The sequence below is a fragment of the Pagrus major genome, chromosome 2 (assembly GCF_040436345.1).
Source record: "Pagrus major chromosome 2, Pma_NU_1.0".
Lineage (NCBI taxonomy): Eukaryota > Metazoa > Chordata > Actinopteri > Spariformes > Sparidae > Pagrus > Pagrus major.
In genome coordinates, this window is record NC_133216.1 from 11,699,896 (window position 1) to 11,719,978 (window position 20,083).

Consider the following 20,083-nt stretch of genomic DNA (forward strand, 5'->3'; position numbering starts at 1 on the left):
GAATAAGATGTCAGCATATCTGTTATAATCAAATAAAAAGACGAGCAATGAGTCAATTCTCAATAGAATCTTTTATTTACTCTCATTTTGCAAGTGCTGAGTAATACTGACCATTTTTGGCACTTTAATCACCTCAGAAGGAAAAGCACACTGTGGTAATGCAAACATTAACTGGTTTAACTGAACGCAAAACAGCCCCCAGAAAAGACAGCCTCCCAGAATAGCCACAGTCGAGGAGTTGGCTTAAGCGTGGCATAGAAAAAACATCAAAGCAATCCCAAAACAATCGTAGTTAATGCTTCTGTGTATAAAATGTGATATTTTGACTGTGAACACCCCTTACACCAACCTCAAAAGAGGAAAGAGAACAAGCTCGAGCAGGTTTGGTTTAGTTTAGTCGACCTCCTCGATGGTGGGGCCAGAGGACGCTCCTCCTCCAGGAGCAGCACCACCTCCGGGGAAGCCCCCTGGCATTCCTCCCGGCACCCCGCCTGTACTCTGGTACAGCTTGGTCATGATTGGGCTGCACAGCTTCTCCAACTCCTTCTGCTGGTGCTCAAACTCCTCTTTTTCTGCAGACTGAGAAAAGAAAGAAAGAAGGGGAATTTAAGCATCAGTCAGATGCCAGTCTGACAATTATTTTAACAGTTGTGCTACGAAAGTTTACCACCATAAAACTGGAGTATAATTCTGATTCATACCTGGTTTCTATCCAGCCAGCTGATGACCTCTTTGCACTTGTCCACAATCTTTTGTCGGTCCTCGTCGCTGATCTTTCCCTTCAGCTTTTCGTCCTCCACGGTGGACTTCATATTGAAGGCGTAAGACTCCAGACCGTTCTTGGCAGCCACCTTGTCTCTCTGCACGTCATCCTCCGCCTTGTACTTATCCGCTTCCTGGACCATACGCTCGATGTCCTCTTTGCTCAAGCGACCTGATGGATTTTAATTCAAATGAACACGAGGCTGAGTACCAAAATTTCACAATTAAGCTACATCGTTAAAGTTCTTCTTCAGGTTACCTTTGTCATTGGTGATGGTGATCTTGTTCTCCTTTCCAGTGCTCTTGTCGACTGCAGACACATTCATGATGCCGTTGGCGTCGATGTCAAAGGTCACCTCAATCTGAGGAACCCCGCGGGGTGCAGGGGGGATCCCAATCAGCTCAAATTTCCCCAAAAGGTTGTTGTCTTTGGTCATGGCCCTTTCACCCTCAAACACCTGCAGATTTAACATCAGATCAACCCATCAATAAAGATTTATTTGAAATTCTCTAGAGTAATTATTTTCAAAGATGGTGGTCGTACCTGAATGAGCACACCAGGCTGGTTGTCTGAGTAGGTGGTAAAAGTCTGGGTCTGCTTCGTGGGGATAGTGGTGTTCCTCTTGATGAGAACAGTCATGACCCCTCCAGCAGTCTCAATGCCAAGAGACAAGGGGGTCACGTCCAGCAGCAGCAGGTCCTGCACATTTTCAGATTTGTCGCCTGACAGGATGGCTGCCTGGACAGCTGCAGAACATATCAGTGGATTTTGAGTTTTGCCAGTGTGTTTAAATATCCTGTGATTTTGTTGTTGCACCAAACAGAGTTGCACTCTTAATTTCATTGTATGCTGAGCTGACAATGACAATAAAGGCATACTGATTCTGATTTATGAGCACACGGCTTAATTTATGGACATTAAGAGGATTATACCTGCACCGTAGGCCACTGCCTCATCAGGGTTAATGCTCTTATTGAGTTCCTTTCCATTGAAGAAGTCCTGCAGCAGCTTCTGGATCTTGGGGATACGAGTGGAACCTCCCACCAGGACAATGTCGTGAATTTGAGCTTTGTCCATCTTGGCGTCACGGAGGCTCTTCTCCACAGGCTCCAGGGTTCCTCGGAACAGGTCTGCGTTCAGCTCCTCAAAGCGTGCCCTGGTGATGGAGGTGTAGAAATCAGTTCCCTCATGCAGAGAATCGATTTCGATGCTGGCCTGAGTGCTGGACGACAGAGTACGCTTGGCCCTCTCGCAGGCCGTGCGCAGGCGACGCACCGCCCTCTTGCTGTCGCTGATGTCTTTCTTGTACTTGCGCTTGAACTCGGAGATGAAGTGGTTGACCATGCGGTTATCGAAGTCTTCTCCTCCCAAGTGTGTGTCGCCTGCAGTGGACTTTACCTCAAAGATGCCATCTTCAATAGTCAGGATGGAGACGTCGAAGGTACCACCGCCCAGGTCAAAGATGAGGACGTTCCTCTCAGCTCCAACCTGTAATTTAAATAATTTTAATTAATTACAGCAGGCACTTAGACAGGGCTTCTTAGAATCTCACATAAAAGTCTACATTATCTTAGAGATCCAGATTAAACATAAAACTATCACAGATGGAAAACTTTCTTAAACAGGTAGGTGCTTTAAAATTAAAAACTGAATCTTGTAGCCTAAACTATTAAATGTACCTTTTTGTCCAGGCCATAAGCGATAGCAGCAGCTGTCGGTTCATTGATGATACGAAGAACATGTAGCCCAGAAATGGTCCCTGCGTCTTTGGTGGCCTGGCGCTGAGAGTCGTTGAAGTAGGCAGGCACTGTCACTACAGCATCAGTTACAGTCTGCAACAAGGAAAAGGTTTAACATTAAAAAAAAATTTAACATTAAATGTACAGTTGTTATCATACTAAATTAAACCACGGCTCACAGATCCCTAGTCTATTTAAACAACACTCGAACTAGGAGGGTTGTATTTAAAACTGTTAGCAGAAGACATAGCAGCCAAAAAATTTGTGTATTTTTAATGCAAATCTCCCCTCCTAATAGACATAAATAAAAGTGTACCTTCCCCAGGTACGCCTCTGCAATCTCCTTCATTTTAATCAGCACCATGGAGGAGATCTCCTCTGGGTAGAAGCTCTTGGTTTCGCCCTTGTACTCCACTTTGACTTTGGGACGTGAACCCTCACCAATGACTGTAAATGGCCAGTGCTTCATGTCTGATTGGACAACAGCGTCGTCAAAGCGACGTCCAATGAGACGTTTCGCATCTGAAGGACGACAAAAGACACAGTAAGTAACCTGAAACATCACAGTCAACTGATCATACTTGACTAGAGAAATGTTTCATACCGAATACAGTGTTGGTGGGGTTCATCGCCACCTGATTCTTGGCTGCATCCCCAATAAGCCTCTCGGTGTCAGTGAAGGCAACATAACTGGGTGTGGTCCTGTTTCCCTGGTCATTGGCAATGATCTCAACTTTGCCGTGCTGAAACACTCCTACACAGGAGTAGGTAGTGCCCAGATCAATGCCGATTGCTGGTCCCTTAGACATGGTTCCTGAAAACATGACAATCAGCTCTGTAACATATATTGGCAAAACACTGAAAATCTGTGTAAAAATATGACAGATGAGTAACTGGAGCCCTTCTAAGAAATCGGGTGGCTACCATGATATACATTTGTAGTATGGGGTAATGATGCTATTACCAGAGACTGAGCAACGCAAACAGAAGTGGAAACAAACTGCCTGTGAAGTGAAGGTCCACAGCACCTGTTTTCAAGCCTCCTATGTTTGACAGCTTGGAAACGGCCGCCTTTATTATGGCAACAACAGACAACATGGATGAGTGGGTCTTTAACTCAGGAGCAGGTTTACTGTCACCAGATAAACAGACTGAACTGCCATTTTGATGAATTTTATTATCATAAGGCTGAAATATTAGTTGTTTAATTGTTTAAAAGCTGAGTCATTTTACAACAACGGCAAACTGTTGTACTGATAGTGACAGTAAATTGATTGTAATTGTGTTTGAGGTAAAACAAGCAGCTAAAATATGTAAACTTGGCCTCTAGACAGTACTTCTTGCTATTCTATTTACTGATATTTATACTAAATCTGGTTTGTAATGTTTCAGAGGTTGAACTAGAGCTGGGTTCACTACTTATCTCAAATATTTGTAGAGCTAGACTCATTCCTGGTTTTACTCAGTAACAAAGTTATCAAGATGACTCAGCAAGCAGTAGCTTTTTGAAACAGGCCTCATGTTTGCTGTTGCTACAGTATCAGACCATCAGTATACTGTAATGTTAGCCAAATGTTAAGTCACAAGGGAGGTCATTACAACCAACCAAGGCAGACGCTCACATGCTAGGGAGCTCCTCTGCATTGCAGGGGGAGTGATGTGCTCCAGTGTTAAAAAGGGTTTTAAGATTCAGGTAGACATGTGACTCAAGTCAATTAGTCAGAGTCTCAAGTAAATCCCAAGTCATTTTCTATTGGGCAAGTCAAGTTACAGGTTGTGTCAATCCAAGTCAAGTTGAATAGGTCTTACCTGCAGTATCTGGTCTTTATAAAGAGTAGTAAGTACTGGTAGTAGTATAAGTACCTCTCAAATAATGATATTATCCACCATTTATCTAACCTGTTCAAAAAGTATGACAAAGAATTGTTCTTTTGTTATTTTTTTATTCAGTGAGATAAATATAATCAAGAACTTTAAAAATGTTTTCTTAACTTCTTCTCGATAAAAAAATTTCCCTCCCCATCACTCTGAAAGAACGAGACTCTGAAACCCAGACCGCAAAAAAATAAAATGAAAACATAAAATTAACACGAGTCATCATGTCTTAAGTCTAATGCAGTTTTTCCATTACATCTGCCGCATTTCCACCAAAGCTGGGCTACCTGCTTGAAGGTGTGTCTTGAACCAATGACGCGTTTTTCCCGATCCCCACAGTACAATCAAAGAATCACGGCTAACAAAGTTGCTCTGTTAATTCAGTTACAAACACGTTTCAAAAAGTCCCTGTTATTAACTCATTTAAAAGCTTTTATTATGAAGCTGCATTACAGGAAATGTGTTTTCACCAGCAGTAACTAAACATGACTCCTGAAACAGCTGAAAGTGAACATGACAAAACAGTAAAACACAGCAGATGTTTCAAAGTACAAACAAGACGAGACTCAGTTAGAAAGTTACCAAAGTACTGAGAGCTGAACGCAGACTTTTAAAAATGCTGTTCTCTCAGGTTTCCTGCACAGACATGAGATGAGTATTGATTTAAGGGGAGACGGGTGCTTGTTACGGGTTGGCTGCAGTCGCCAGATGTCACTGCGACCCGCTTGGAGGCGGGGCAGGGCGGGGCAGGCCTGGCTTGGCCCTACTCCAGAGCTGGTCCATCGCCAGCTGGGCTCGGCTCAAAAGTGCCAGTGGAAAAACGGCGCAAGTCAAGTCTCAAGTCATTTATAGTCTAGTTGCAAGTCATCAACACAGTGACTCGAGGCAAATCGTGTCCAAGTCAGAATGACTCAAGTCCACACCTCTGGATTCAAGTAGGAAAATGTGAATTTGAGCCGAAACAATTAATCATATAAACCATCAGTCGATCAGAAAAGATTGGCACATATTTTGAAAATCAAGCCAAAACACTGATTTTGTCAGTCTTTGGTGTTTAAAATGAGCTTGTTTTAATTATATTGTATTGTTGCTCACAATACAGCAGGAGTGCTTTGAGTCTTTTGTGAGCAGGTTTGTTGCACTTTTAATTTGCACACCTGAAACTAATGAGAAACATGCAAGTTCATGTTCTAGATAAGGTTACTACATTTAAACCTGCTTATACTACAGGAGTTGTTAATATTTGTTAAAAAGTCATGTGTTTTGGGGGTTAGACAAATGATTTTTTTTAATGTCTGACAGCCACTGAGACATTACAGCAAGTTATGCTGCATCATTAGCTCTGCTGTAAACAGCAGCCTCAGGACATGAGGGCGTGTCCCTTCATATTTTAGGAGACTTTGAACTTTCTGGACTACTCCTTCACCTCCTTAACACACGGAAATGTTGCACAGCCATCCATTTTAGCAACTTTCAGCAACCCAGATCCTGAGCTGTCAGCAGCAGAGAGGACGCAGCTTGTTAGCATCGTGTCGTACCTGTTGTTAGCCAACTTTCTCATCACATGAACGTCAAGGCTAGCCTTCAACATGCGCAGTAACATTACAAAAAGTTCGCTTGCAAGATGAATTAATTAGATAAGCTGTGCGTAGCTGTATTTTAATAATAGCAGATGGATGCTAAAAATGACAGCTAGCTTATATTTATAACATAAATTGAGCAGCCGTTGACGTTGATAACGTAAAATAATGATAGACGCAATAACATTAATTAGCTGATTTAACACTCCCTGTAGTTGTTAGCAACACCTGTTAAAGTCAGTACGAAATATAATTTTCCTAGTATACTCACCTCTGTTCAATCAGAATGTGTCGTTTTATCGTATTGTGGTTAAATTAGCTGTTTTAAGACCGCAGTCTGGCTTCACCAAAGGTCCTGGTCCCCACTGTCAGTGATGAGGGAGCGGCCGCGCCTCCTCAACAACACTCCCACTGAGAACGCTCTAGAACACGGGAGGAGCGGTGCTGGCCAATCAGCTGCCAGAAAAAGCCCTACCTCTGTATATTGTCCAATCAGAAAAAAGATTCGCTGATTTCCTCATCAGTTGCTATCGCGATTGTGGAATATTAGTAAATTACGTCTGAGTGACTTCCAGCAATCTGACACTGGTTGAGTACAGTGATGGAGAGAGTGTTCGGATCTTTTAAAGGACTGATGCCACAAAATACACGATTATGATTAAAAAACCTGCATATAAAATGTAGTAGTATGCAAGTATTATCAGGAAAATGTACCAATCCATCAGGAGTGCCATTTAGAGACTATACTCATTCATCACTCAAATCTAAATTTGCAGCAGCAGGCTGTGTGCTGTATAAAATAATAATATAGCACCTTTAAAAACAGAGTTTACAAAGTGCTTTGACAATCAAGCAAAAGCAGGAAACTCAGGAAAGACAATATTACAGTATAAACAGGCAATAGTCGAGCAAAACACAAGGATGTCTAGTCTAAGGTGAGTTGAAACAAGAGGGCAGAACAGAAAATGTAAAAAGTCAATATAAGTCATTACAAGTAAAAGGAATAAAAGTGATAAAACAGGTAGTGAATATATAAAATATGATGTCTCATTATTTTAGAGTACAAAACAGTGTAAGATGTTTAAATTAGCCTCATCTCGACCAACTACAAGAATACAATCCTGTGTAAAGTAATACTAATAATACTATTACTAGTGCATATACATAGCACTTTAAGAAGGGTCATTCTGCTGTATGTACTTCTAAAGCCAATTGCACAATGATCAAGCAAAACCAAACAGTTGACAGGTCAAAGAGTTGACTCCAAAATGACTTCAAAATAAAGAGTGAAGAGGATATCTATTACAGACAGTCCTTGTACCATTGTGTTTAAAAAGTGGCAAGATGGCTTCAAACAGGCAAGAAATATCAGAAATATCATAAGAAAATCTGGAGCAAGCAGTGGTTATTAGACAACATATTAGTTAGTGTCATGATGGATCTGGTTTTGTAATCTTCACTTTAGTTGCACCACAGCAGTTCTACAGGCTGCTGGAAAAGGTTACGAATAAGCCGTTAATTACTAATTACAGGGACTGGGGAGCGTCTGATTGTCTCTTTGAGATGTTTGGCTATAGGTGAGAACCAGTTAGGCTTGGGCTTAGTCAGGTCTAATGCGACATTTATGACATTTGTTGGGGTCTGTACTAAACACACGTTTTCTTCCAAGAGAGAGCATGAGTTGTAGGCCAGGACATCTCTGCAGCACAACAGTACTTCATTGTAATGTTGTTTTGTCACACATTTCTCTAAAACAAATCTCGCACTTTGCCATGTTGTGGTTTTTGGCAATATTTATTTTAATTGTGCAACCCTAATCAGGTCACAGTCCAAATGCAAAACAAACTGGCATGTAGGCCATATGAATGATTATCCATGTCATTTATCCATTTGAAAGCATGTGCAAGCAGCAAAGTGACCAAATTCAATCAAACAAGGAGAAACCAAGGATTGAACATGTAGAATCTGACCAAACTGAAGGAGAGACAGCCATGGCACACAAAACAAAAACCTGTGATAGCCTTAAACTTATTAAGTTTAGTAAATAAGTTTTTAAAAACACATGACCTATAATGAGTTGTCTACAGTGTGGTATTGAAAGCAGGAGTACTTCCTCCACCACTGAAGAGTTCAAGTGAAAGTGGACTCTGTGAAATAAAAAAAGGAGAGCTTAACCACACCTATAAATGCCAAGTTAAAACACAGTGAGACATTTTAGAAGCATGAAGTGCACTGAAATGTGGGCTCACACCACACAGTCTGCCGTGCAACACCAAATATTCATGTGAAAATGATATAAGAAGACAAATGATTCCTTTCAAAAAAAAGAACAAATGGGTCACAGATCCTCAGGTTTTATAACAAATCCAGGGATTGGTTTTCAATGAAGGAGTTGTGTCCTGACGTGACTTTTTTAAAAAAAGGGCTCCTGTTACCGGCATGACATGTTATGATACCGTTCAGGTGTTACATGTGTTTAATAGTGTGGCTCAGCATACAGGATGGTCTTTCACATTCAATAGCTGTCGTTGTGAAGAAATCTATTGTAAGTTTAAACAAAAAAAATTCAATACTTTGCAGTTAATTTGACCCTGTGACACAACAAAGGAAGGAAAAATAAGATCTGAATGGATGGATCTAAAAAGTGTCATAAAAGCAAAATATATATGCTAATAGTCTGAATAGAATAAAATAAAAGTAAATATCATTGACAGCAAAATAACAGAAAACACTGTTATTTATTTCAAAGCATTGTGACATTAAAACCATTCATTTAGCAAATGTCACATTCATTTTCAGTCAGCAGGTGTGAATGTGAAAAGATCAGTAATAAACTGTCTGACTCAGTTTCTGTCAAGCCTGCACATGCTAAGGCTCAAACCAAGTGCAGACAACTCCTCATTTTTCAGAGTGGGATTATAAACACGACCAAAAAAGGCGGTTCTTATGAAATAATTGGGCGTTCACCGTGGCGTTGGGTTATGTAATTTATGTTGTTATTTACTGCGAAGATCCCAAGAGACTCTTGTATATCAAATTGCCTTTAGAGTCACAAGCCTTTAGAGACCAGACACCTGTCCTCTGAGACTTGCGTGACCACCATTCATGCTTCAGTGTAAACATTCCTCACATGTCTGCGAGTCACATTGATGGACACATGAGAGGGTCATGTGCAGGGGGCCTGCCATTGTTGCTGCCTGTAAGGTGTAAGAGCGTGTTGATTAAGGAGAGCTCAGTCATTATCCAAACACCCTGTGAATCTAATGGGGCATACAGATGTTTGCTGTTCTGTGCTGGTGATAAAGCACGAACCAAGATCCCTTTTTCTTTATGGTATTTTCTTTGTTGTTGTCCAGGGGAAAAACCTATATCACCTATATCCACTTATTTGCTTCTGGAGCTTTCAGTTGCAACCCATGGTCTTCAGCCAGAGGAGGCCACTCACTGTGGTTGGTGAAAACTGCTGCCTGCTGTGACCAAAAACAATAGAAGATAACTACCTTTCAGATACAAGTATGGGATTTATTGTTCATAAGTAAATATTGATCATAGCACCTTTTAACTTCTAATAGTGGAATTCATTAAAATCCCACAGATTCTGAATTTTTGGGGTCAAAACCAGTATCGATATGGATATTTGTGAGTTCAAAAAATGATTATGTGTTGATTGATATGATAAGAGTTTCTTATAGGAGTCATTTGACATGCAGTCACTGATTTGTTTGGCCATGTGGGGGCAGTGCGAAGAACTTGAAGAAAAGACCATTGAGCCTTCAAGATGTACTGAGGATGTTTCATGGTTGAAAATACTGTAAACTTGTCGGTCCTCTCTAAACGACAGTATACAAGTATAATGGTGACACTGTTTCTATATGACAGACTAGGATTGTAGGATATATTTTATCTTGGATGGCAATAAAAACACTCATTACCCATTGAATCGTCCTGTCGTTCAGGTAGATGAGGTGCCCACCATTTATATATCCTTTAATAATGCACGGGAACTTTTGTAGTTTTTCATTTTATCACTTATTTAAGATTGTTTGATTGTTTTTCACTTAAAAGGATGTCCACTAACAACAGATGCATCTTCTCTGTGATTCAAAAAAAATACTAGTTTCTTAACAAAATGTAAGGTGAATTGATTCTAGTATGCTTCGGTGCACCTTTTTGATATATATCGGGATAATATCATGAATCCCATGCCTTGATCAGACATATCTTTATCATTTCTGTGCTGCAATTTCTTGTTACTCATTGACCGACATGTAGGCTGACTCTGATATAGGCTATAAGAACCTGGCTCTGGAATCCACACTGCGCTGTAAATCCTAGCAAACCTCATAAGTTCTCATTCCCAGACAACATAATGTCACTCATAGAGCATCATCCTGTCTTATGTTCTTGGCCAATCAAAGTTTTTAACGCTCTTTGTCTACCTGTCAGTCTCTATTGTTAACCGACCAGATGATCAGGAACTTATTAAGGTAAACTCATGAGTCAGCATGAGTTGGAATCCTGCATGTGGGTGTGTACTGCAGGCCTTCTGCAGACACTAACAGTATCTGCTCCATTTTAATACAGAACATTTTTGTTTTTTAAACATGAATCTTGACCTAAATCTGCCTGTACCACGTTAGAATTATTATTCCCTAAGGGTGCCCACATTTACTGCTTTTTGGTCCAAGTTCTGAAGCAATGTGCCCCCAGTATCACTGATGGCATAGCTTGCAGACAATTGCTTGTTTAGACGACAAAAGAGAGATTAAAACTGGCATTTGACATTGGATACGACTAGTAATCTAACAGGCACCTTTTTCAGACTGTATCCTCTCGGTGTATTGTGGTGCTGTACTTTAGGGACCCTAGTTACTCAGGAGTCGCTTTCATGTCATGATGCTGCACAAAAGACTTTGTGAGTCTCTCAGATAGGTGTGTCTTTTATTCACTAACTGTACAAAACAGCACTGAAATTTTCTATTTTACAGTTCACAGCCTTGGGCCATAACAAAGACTGATCCATTACAAAACTTGCACTCGGAAGAACAATAAGGAGACTCTTATCACATAAAAAGATCTCAAAAGAGAACACTTGTGATCAGATCACTAATCCTGCTCTTTCACAGGCCTGTGAGAAACAAAACATTGTTTACGTGTATGCATTATGGTTTCCTATGCAACGTTCTCCCTGCCCATACCCAAGACAGCAATAAAGTGTATTCCATTGCATAACATCATTACCAGCCATTAAATTTTCATTATTGTACATATAAAGTTAGATTGTGAGATGACTGCTAATGCATTACTGGAAGTTTAAAGGTGCACTCTGTAGCTTTGGACATTTTAATCAGAAGAGAAAGATCTTTATTGACTGATTTTTTTTATACCTAAACAAACTACATCATCAAACTTTTTTAATTTTCATAACTGAATAAACAATAAACAAACTGACCTTAAAGGACAACACAAGTTCATACTGTTTTACTTTGTTTTTATGTGGCGGACCCTGCCACTTTTCTAGCTTCAAACAGTGTGCTGGGACCTTATTTTCCTCTGACAACAGCTTGTTTATTTAGCTTTAGAAAAAAATGTTTGTATCATTACCTCATTAACATTGTAAATATCAAAATTCTGAGTTTGAATTTCTTCTACAAAACTACACAGTGCCCCTTTAAAGATAACTGCTGTTGATGTCAGTCTGACGGCCATCTCTAAACTATGGCTTACATAATATGTCTTTTAAATTTGAAACACAAAGTGCTGATAACCCACAGGGTAACACACACTAAATTACCCACTTCCCTTTAAGTGCATCCAAGAAACAAATGATTAGTTCAAAATGCTCTAAGTTATCAGGGAACTCATTCATCTCTCGAGGAAAAGCACCCAGTTTCAATATCTGGCTTTAAATAACAAGCGGACCAGCTGGCAGTTTTCTGCTTGACCTCATTGAGCCAAAATAAATTCTCCCTGCTGAGATCAATACCCATTACACATTAATAATACAACCAGGCTGCACACATATGGCATGAAGATTGATCACTCCAGACCAACAAATAAAACCAAAAACAGGCTGCTTATCTTTGGAAACACACTTTTTTTTGCAACTTTTTTATAAATATTCAATCTCTTGAAAGGTATTTCAATGTCTTCATTTGACTCCAGAAAGTGTGGCTAATGAGTTCAGATCAATAGATTGAGCTTGTTTTATGAATGTCTTCAATTAAACAACAACGTAATACAAATCAGATTGAGACATCTTCATCTAGGATAACTGTTTCCACTGAGGGACAAATGATATATGAAGCCCCAGTCTACTATTTCCTTACAGGCAAATATCACTTACATGTGTATACGTAGAAACAAACCCTAAAGAGAGCAGGTAACACCAGGGAAATACTGTAAAAAGAGCTGGTTGTGGCTTCAAGAAGCTTCAAAAACTACTAATCATTATAAAGAGAATGTGAGCGGGAGTTGGCATATTGAACTGTGTAGAAAAACAAGATTGTTCTTCGGTGTTGAAATGTTATTTAAATTCAAAACGCATGGACAGTGAAATATTCAGAAAAATGAAGATGTTAAAGGGACAGTTCATGTTACATGTTATTGTCTGAGGCGCTCCCTTACACGCCCCTGTGGGGGGGCGACAGTATAAATGAAGAGATCTGGTGGATGATAGCGGGACACAAAATGAAGACTTACAGGTGAGTCCCTTCAGTAACTTTATCATCTCTTTTTCCTCATAGTTAAATACGTTCAGCTATAAATATTCTTTTTACATAAATGAATGATTTACTTTTATATTTGAAGTGCAATAATTTTGTTATTATTATTATGATTTTTCTTACTATATCAACAGTGGAAGTTTCAAAAATGCAGTTTACAAAAATACAGTTATCTGGATTCTCTGGGTCCTTAAATCACACTTGACATATGAAATATAATTTGAGGATCTTAATCTGTTCAGTAGTGCCAGATTATTTAAATTTTTCATGAAGGATATATTAATAAGGAGGCACAGCTTGTATTTAGCTTGTAAAAATGTATTTCAAAGATGCAACCAAACTGAATAATGTTCGTACTTCAGCTGAACATAATGCCCAGAACCTTCCCTTTTCTTTCAAGTGACTGCTCACTGTATGTTGCATAATGGGCTGAAGGAACTCTATTACCTTTGTGGGCTTTTCCCTCACGTACAGGAAGGATGATCTGTCGTCTTTGACGTAAAAAAATCGGCCGTTTTTGAAAAGTTTTCTCTTTCCTCTTGAAAGAAGACGACAGATTCTTTAGTTTCTATTGTTTTGCTGTTTTCTCACAGGTCCACACTCAGAACAATGAAGCTGGTCATCCTTGTGTGCCAGCTTGGCCTCATTTTGAGGACAGAGGCCCAGACACCAGATTCCTGCGTTACAAGCCTAACGAACAGACCTCCAGGTTTGTGCCATTTCTTTTTTTTCCTTTTTTTTTTTACATGCCCTTCAGTTATTTTCACTTTTCCGCTCCTGTTGATTTACGTCCTCTGTTTTTAAAAATCTCTTCCAGAAAACTCGGACATAACTGTGGTCTGTGGCACACAGTATATGGACCTGAGCATCTACATTTGCCCAATGTACCAGGCTCTTTACAATGAGTCTCTCATGGTCGTCAATAATGAGTACAGCAAACCTGAGTGTTTCGGGGTGGCTGACTGGAACGTGGACCCACCAGTCTTGAAATTCAGATTCCCGATAAATGAAAGTTCTATCGTATCCTGCAACAACAACTTTAGGGTATTCTTCACAACAGATTTACCTTCTTTGTAGATCAATTGAGGCACTTTATAAAGATATTCCAGTACATAAGGATGTTAGAATAGCACCAGTTCTTTAGTCCCAGGTGGTAAAAGTTGCTTTGATTGGATCTTGACTTTCTGCATCAAAGAATGAATCTGACATCTAATTTAAACTGATTCCAGTGAAATATGTGTTTCTTTTTCAATAGATAATCGATGATGTTGGGACCGGACTTTTTGCTGACTTCTCAAATGTGCAGTACGTCAACATCTCTGGCACTGTTACCTCCATGGACCCCTCTGCAGGTACGATCACCTACCGCCCGCAGATCCTGTACAAGTTCTCCTGCCGATACCCGATGCAGTATCTCCTGAACAACACCAAACTGGGCGTGTGAGTATGACACCTACACTGCATGTTAAACGAGCAGGACTCAGCTACATCATGAATCACCGAGGTTTTTAATGCACAATATTAATTTTATGTTGATTGTACACAGATCTGGTGTGAATCTTGCCATACGAGACAACAATGGGAGCTTCATCAGTACACTGAGTATGCGACTCTACAGTGTAAGACCTGCTCTAGCTTTCAGCACTGAACTGAGTCACTTTCTTAACATCTCATAATGTGATTTTGTTCTTACTTTTCCTTGCAACAGGATGATCAGTACAAAGAACGTCTTATTATCCCAGACACTGGACTCAACTTGAAGACCAAGATTTATGTTGCAGTTATGGCCACCAATTTAACAGAGAGGTATAAGTTGTGACAGTTTACAGTAACCCGTAAGTTACATTAGTAAGAAAAGACACTTAAAATTCACTCGTCTGTCCTCACAGGTTCAACGTGCTGCTGGACAGATGCTACGCAACAACGAGCCCATATCCCGTACGCAGCACCTTTTATGACCTTTTTGTAGGGTAAGTTACATACAGTATATTAATCACCACAGTGTATAATATGTCCCACTTACAGTGACACTCCATGCTAGCTCTTTGTGTTTCCCTACGTGAAGTCATGCTACCCATCTCTTTTTCACCCAAGGTGTACACGTGACCCACAAACTAAGGTGGAGGTCAATGGGGAGTCTCAGGTGGCACACTTCTCCTTCGAGGCCTTCAGATTCGTGGAGCACAAAAATCAGACAGTTTCCACTTTCTACCTGCACTGCATCACCCGACTCTGTGAGGTGTCCACGTGTAGCCGATTATTGCCTGTGAGTAGACGTCAAAAGAGTTCCTTGAAGAGTCCTATTATAACAATAAAGGAGATATATTATCCTGATTTTCAGGTCCATAATCTTAATTTGGGTTACTACTGGAATAGGTTTAAATGCTTTAATGTTAAAAAAAACACATCAGTTTTCTCATACTGCAGCACTGTATTGTGTGGCACACTAGCTGCGAGGCATTAATTATGCAAATGTGTGGTGGTGACGTAGTGTGATGTCACAAAGTCACGGAATTAAAGGCGGGATTACTGACGAGGCGTTTCAGGAGCAGTGTCTCCGTGGGAGAGAGGAGCTTCTGTTGGTGTGGACCTTTTTAAATTCGAAGGTCTTTTAATGAAATGCATAGTCGGTCTCCTTTAAGATATCACAACTAGGTATTCAGTCAGAATTTTGATTGTCTTTCATTCATTTTAAACAGGACTGTAGCAGTACCAATGGCAGGAGAAAGAGAGAGGTCCAGGAAGTGTCGGAAAACGCTACAATCAGCTCGCCTGCCATTAATGTGGGAAAACAGACCACTGGTATGTCTTAATTATGATAAGATGTCTTTACAACCTATCACAGTGACATAGTGAATAAAAATACAAATGCTAAAGTAATTGGAATTACCTGAAAATGTGCACATTTTTTATTGATTTTATTGAGGCATTTTGCTGATATTACTGTACATGCAAAATTACCAAGGGCCATAATGACCATTTTTACCTCTATTATCTTCTCTTAAAGGAATATTTTGACACTTTAGCAATTATTTGCTTTGTTGCCAAGTTAGCTTTGCTTAGTATAAAGACTGGAAGCAGGAAAACCATAAATTGGCATTTTTACACTTTTGTATTGATTAAACAAAGAGGAAGGGCTAATTTGTTCATTATTGAGCCTTTTTTTAACCTTTGGACAGAGCCAGGCTAGCTGTTTCCCCATGTTTCCAGTCTCTATGCGGAGCTAAGCTAACGGACTACTGGTGGTAGTTCCACATTTAGCATACACACATGAGAAACAACATTTGTTATTCCATGATAATGACATAAATAACAAATAATATTTAACTAGGAGGGCATGTTATATGTTTGACCCTGGATCGTTTAGGGCTTTCGTACAAAAGAGAGTCAAAGAGAATTAAATAAAAAGTGATTTACAAATGGTAAATCACTCATTTTAATGTAAAATTATTAATTTAATCCCCATTTTTCTTGTGTTAAAAAGTGAATCCTGTCAATTACTGACTTTAGTTTTTGCACAATTTTTCAGAGGATGCTCAGACTTTCTCGGCTTCTTACGGTAAGAATCTGCATTTTATGTGATGTTCTGAATGTAATGTTGAAATGAAGTGTAAAGAGCAGCAAATGTGTCTGTGATGGACTTCCTGGTCACTACGTGTTCAGTCAGTAATTAGTGACATTAGTTAATACTCCCATGAAGCAATATATCATCTGATATCTTTTCGTCGTCGCTGCTCACACAGGTTTGCCATCTGAGACCAACTACAGCAGCCCGGTGGTGGCTGTGATTGTCTGCATCGTCGTCCTGGCTATTGTCCTCGTCGCCATGGCAACTTACTTTATGTTGTACATCAGACGGAAAAAAGTGATCATTCAGTGACATCTCCTGACTGAGAGTGGAGTCCCTCTACCAGCTTCCAGTTAAACTTCACCATCTACAAAGCATAGCAATTATAGTACACTGAGTCATGAGAAACAATAGTCAGACATATCATACTGTCATTCTGCTATCTAGCTTTTCTGTTTCACAGGCAACATTATAACAAGGTGGTCATTAACAGCTTTATAATCAATCTGAATCACATAGTTTAAAGAGATGAGGGCATAGAATGTGTACAAAAATTGTGTATTATAATTAAGTGTGAGTTTTAATCCTGTTGTCAGAGTCCTATTGAAGTATTAAATTAATGCTTTTATTATTTGTAATTAGTCAGAGATGGTGTACGTTTAAAATGTTTGCAATGACAATAATGGAAAAAGTACTTGTGCTTTATTCTTTCATAAAACGCACCATTAAAGCAAACATTAAAATTTCGTCTGTCTCTTATTGTATGGCTGACTTAGAGAAAACTAACATTTTGGTTAAATGCTGAAAAATTGGCTGATATATTATATTGTATATATTATATATATACACACATATATATACATATATGATATAGTTTATATATATAAGTCATACTTGAGTAAAAGTAAAGATATTGTGTTCACATATTGAGTGAAAGTCTTAAAGTATCTGATATAAAATGTACTAAAGTATCAAAAGTACAAATTATTCTTATATTGACATGTATGTATGCTTTATACTGTGGGTCATTGGATTGCCAATCTTTCTTTTTTTCCAATTGATGATTAATTTAAAAATGCGTTACTTTGGCTCTGATGCAACATGCAGTCTGCAAAGTAACTAGTAACTAAGTTATCACATAAATGTTGTGGAGTAAAAAGTACAATATTTGCCTCCAAAATGTCAGGGAGTGAAAGTATAAAGTGGACGAAATTGGAAATACTCAAGTAAATTACAAGTAACTCAAAATTGTACTTAAGTAACTTGAGTAACACTACCTGAGTTAGTGTACTCAGTTATGTTCCACCACTGCATACAGCCTGTATATATAATTTATAAGTTATATATACATTTTAAGAGCTTAAATATGAACCTGCTCCTGGCCACTTGCAGGCAGCAGAAACCAGCTGTGAACACAATATTTACATATAATCTCCTTTTAAGTTGATTTGGTGAAATTGTAATCGCAGTAATCATTTACACATTATGCAGTTACAGAGTAACATTATCATTGTCAACCTGGAGAATGTAACTCCAATACTGACTCTCTGTTAGCTGTTTTTGGTCTCCAGCCACTCCTGAGGGAAATATCTGTCTCTGTTTACCAGCTGCCAGCTGTGTCTGTCTGCTGCTTGGTGCTGAGCAGGTAGTGTACAGTGGGCTTTTAGAGATTTCTTTCCACTATAAAAAAAAGCTGCATGCTGTGGCCAAAAGAACATGAGAGCAGCGCGAGTGAAACAAAACAGGAAAGCTGCGGGCTGAACTGCTAAACAATGAGCTAACACTCACTATAAAGCTCCATAAAGCCAAGAGGAGCTGTGGACTGAGGTGATAACTTTCTGAGGATAACCCCTCTTATATTGTCACATTGTTTTGTCACGGTCATATAAGACATTGTTGTACAAATATTGATTGTAGGCACTTTAAATAAAATTGCATTTGTCTTTTCAAGTGAAAAATGTCTTGTTGGTATCTGAGGTTCGACCCTCAGCAGCTACCAGGTTTGTTATACAGAAAAAACACTGGAGCATAGCAATCTACTGCTGGAAACATTAGCATCTTAGCTAACGTTGGTGGTGTACAGTGCCATCAAGTGTTCTGTATTTGCAAATACTGCAACAAACAACTCGGACAGACCCTCATTGTTTTACTGCAGTAAAGTTAATAGGCTTTGTTAATGTTAATAAGTCTTGTTTATATGGAGAAAAAAGACAAAGATGAATAATTTAGCCTTCCTCAGTGTGCTCAGTGCTTTTTCATTTTTGCCTTTCCTTCAGTGTTTTACAGGTTCTTGTGCATGTAAAAGATGTTCAAATTAAAAAGGTCAAAGTCCGCACCAACAGAAGCTCCCCCCTCCCACAGAAAACACTGCTCCTGAAACACGTCGTCAGTAGTCACGGCTTCAATTCTGTGACATCAAATTACATCATCATGTCACACATTTGCATAATTTATGCCTACCGGCTAGTTTGGCACCTAAGCATTGATTTAGCACAGCTGCTTTGTTGTTTTTAGAGGCGCTGGCTCAGGCGTGTGTGAGCTGACCAATCAGAGCAGACTGGGTATTCCAGAGGGGGGGCCTTAAAGATACGGGACCTAAAACAGAGTGTTTCAGGGGATACAGTGATGCAGCACTGGACAGTATGAGAAAACTGATTTTGAGTTTTTTTTGTTTTTTGAGCATATTCTAGTAGTAACCCAAGATAAAATGATGTTACACTTTGTCACAAGAGAACGCAGACAACACACAGGAGGCAGGAAATAGGGAAACCAAAAGTGAGCTTTAATAAAATAAAGCTGAAAATACAAAACACAAGAAATCTATACAAACCAAAAATGAGTCACTAGGATCAAAAACAGAGTAGCAACTAAAAAGCTTAAACAAAGTGCAACAGAAAAGCAAAGTTCAAATGAAACGAGAAACAAGAAACCAAACTCAGAAACATACCAAAACAGGAGGGACGAGGAAACACCGAACATCACAGATTTCACAGAGGGAAAAGAAAACGATCTGACGAAGACATGAAGGAGGACAAAGACTAAATACCGACAACATTAATGAGGGGATGAGGAACAGGTGGAGAGAGGAGGGAAACTGACAGGTGAGGGAAGTAGTAGAAAAAGACCAGGAGGGAAGAACACAGGAACTGAAAAGCAAGACACATGAGGGCAACATTTCCAAAATAAAACAGGAAACACGAGAGCACAAACTGGGATCGTAACAAATGATGAACCTGAAACTGAGTATTACATGTCTCCTTTACTTCTGGCAGTCTGTATTTAGGTTGTATCATACCCACAATCTCACAACTGTACGCCCTCACTCAAAGATATGACACAAAAAATCTTAACATTGAAAAGAGTTGTAAAAACTACTAGAAATACTACTACATCATTCAAGTGTTCATAAAGTGTAGAACCGGAGACAACCTGCATATTCTTTCAGAGAAGCAAACCAACTGCATGTAAACTCACATGCAGCCAAACATACAGTGATGCTGTCTGAACCGGAGGGCTTTTATAGTTACTTTATATGAAAAAACAAACAAAAGAAACTGAAGTCTGAAAGTTTAGCATCCCCTGACACTAAAACCAATGATCAATGAATTTCAATGAATAACTATAATAGTTTAATTCAATTCTGATTCATGTTCACGAACACAAAATATTAATCACCTTTTTCCAGCTTTCCTCTTATGATAGGGGTTCTTCAACACATGAATCACTTTTTTTTTTCTTTTTTTTTGTGGAAGCTCTGCATGTTTTGATGTTAAGACCCAGCTTTTGTTACCCTTTGTATGAGAAGTTTCATCTTACACCTCTTTGTTACTTGG

The 20,083-nt window shown here is 39.2% G+C and overlaps 2 protein-coding genes across 2 annotated transcripts; one reads left to right on the forward strand and one right to left on the reverse strand.

Annotated features, from left to right (window-relative positions):
* Positions 1 to 52: 52 nt before the first annotated feature.
* LOC141009806 (heat shock cognate 71 kDa protein) lies at positions 53 to 6,347 on the reverse strand. Its single transcript, XM_073482519.1, has 9 exons — positions 6,229 to 6,347; positions 3,107 to 3,316; positions 2,819 to 3,024; positions 2,443 to 2,595; positions 1,696 to 2,251; positions 1,307 to 1,509; positions 1,022 to 1,220; positions 702 to 934; positions 53 to 579 (listed from the first exon to the last, which is right to left on the reverse strand). The coding sequence occupies exons 2-9, from the start codon at positions 3,309 to 3,311 to the stop codon at positions 394 to 396; spliced, it is 1,941 nt and encodes a 646-aa protein (XP_073338620.1). The 5' UTR covers positions 3,312 to 3,316; positions 6,229 to 6,347; the 3' UTR covers positions 53 to 393.
* A 6,938-nt stretch (positions 6,348 to 13,285) lies between these two features.
* Positions 13,286 to 16,861, forward strand: LOC141017709 (zona pellucida-like domain-containing protein 1). The gene is made up of 10 exons (XM_073492444.1): positions 13,286 to 13,391; positions 13,500 to 13,726; positions 13,938 to 14,122; positions 14,229 to 14,301; positions 14,391 to 14,488; positions 14,572 to 14,652; positions 14,777 to 14,948; positions 15,382 to 15,484; positions 16,212 to 16,241; positions 16,426 to 16,861. The coding sequence occupies exons 1-10, from the start codon at positions 13,292 to 13,294 to the stop codon at positions 16,560 to 16,562; spliced, it is 1,206 nt and encodes a 401-aa protein (XP_073348545.1). The 5' UTR covers positions 13,286 to 13,291; the 3' UTR covers positions 16,563 to 16,861.
* The last annotated feature ends 3,222 nt before the right edge of the window (positions 16,862 to 20,083 follow it).

Excerpts from the sequence above, each read along its gene's own strand:
- LOC141009806 (XM_073482519.1), bottom strand. The coding sequence starts at position 3,311 with ATGTCTAAGGGACCAGCAATCGGCATTGATCTGGGCACTACCTACTCC. Across the intron at positions 2,596-2,818 it reads CAGAGGCGTACCTGGGGAAG|ACTGTAACTGATGCTGTAGT; the intron begins GTACACTTTTAT and ends TCCTTGTTGCAG. Across the intron at positions 1,221-1,306 it reads AGCCTGGTGTGCTCATTCAG|GTGTTTGAGGGTGAAAGGGC; the intron begins GTACGACCACCA and ends TTAAATCTGCAG.
- LOC141017709 (XM_073492444.1), top strand. The coding sequence starts at position 13,292 with ATGAAGCTGGTCATCCTTGTGTGCCAGCTTGGCCTCATTTTGAGGACA. Across the intron at positions 14,489-14,571 it reads GCCACCAATTTAACAGAGAG|GTTCAACGTGCTGCTGGACA; the intron begins GTATAAGTTGTG and ends CTGTCCTCACAG. Across the intron at positions 15,485-16,211 it reads TGTGGGAAAACAGACCACTG|AGGATGCTCAGACTTTCTCG; the intron begins GTATGTCTTAAT and ends ACAATTTTTCAG.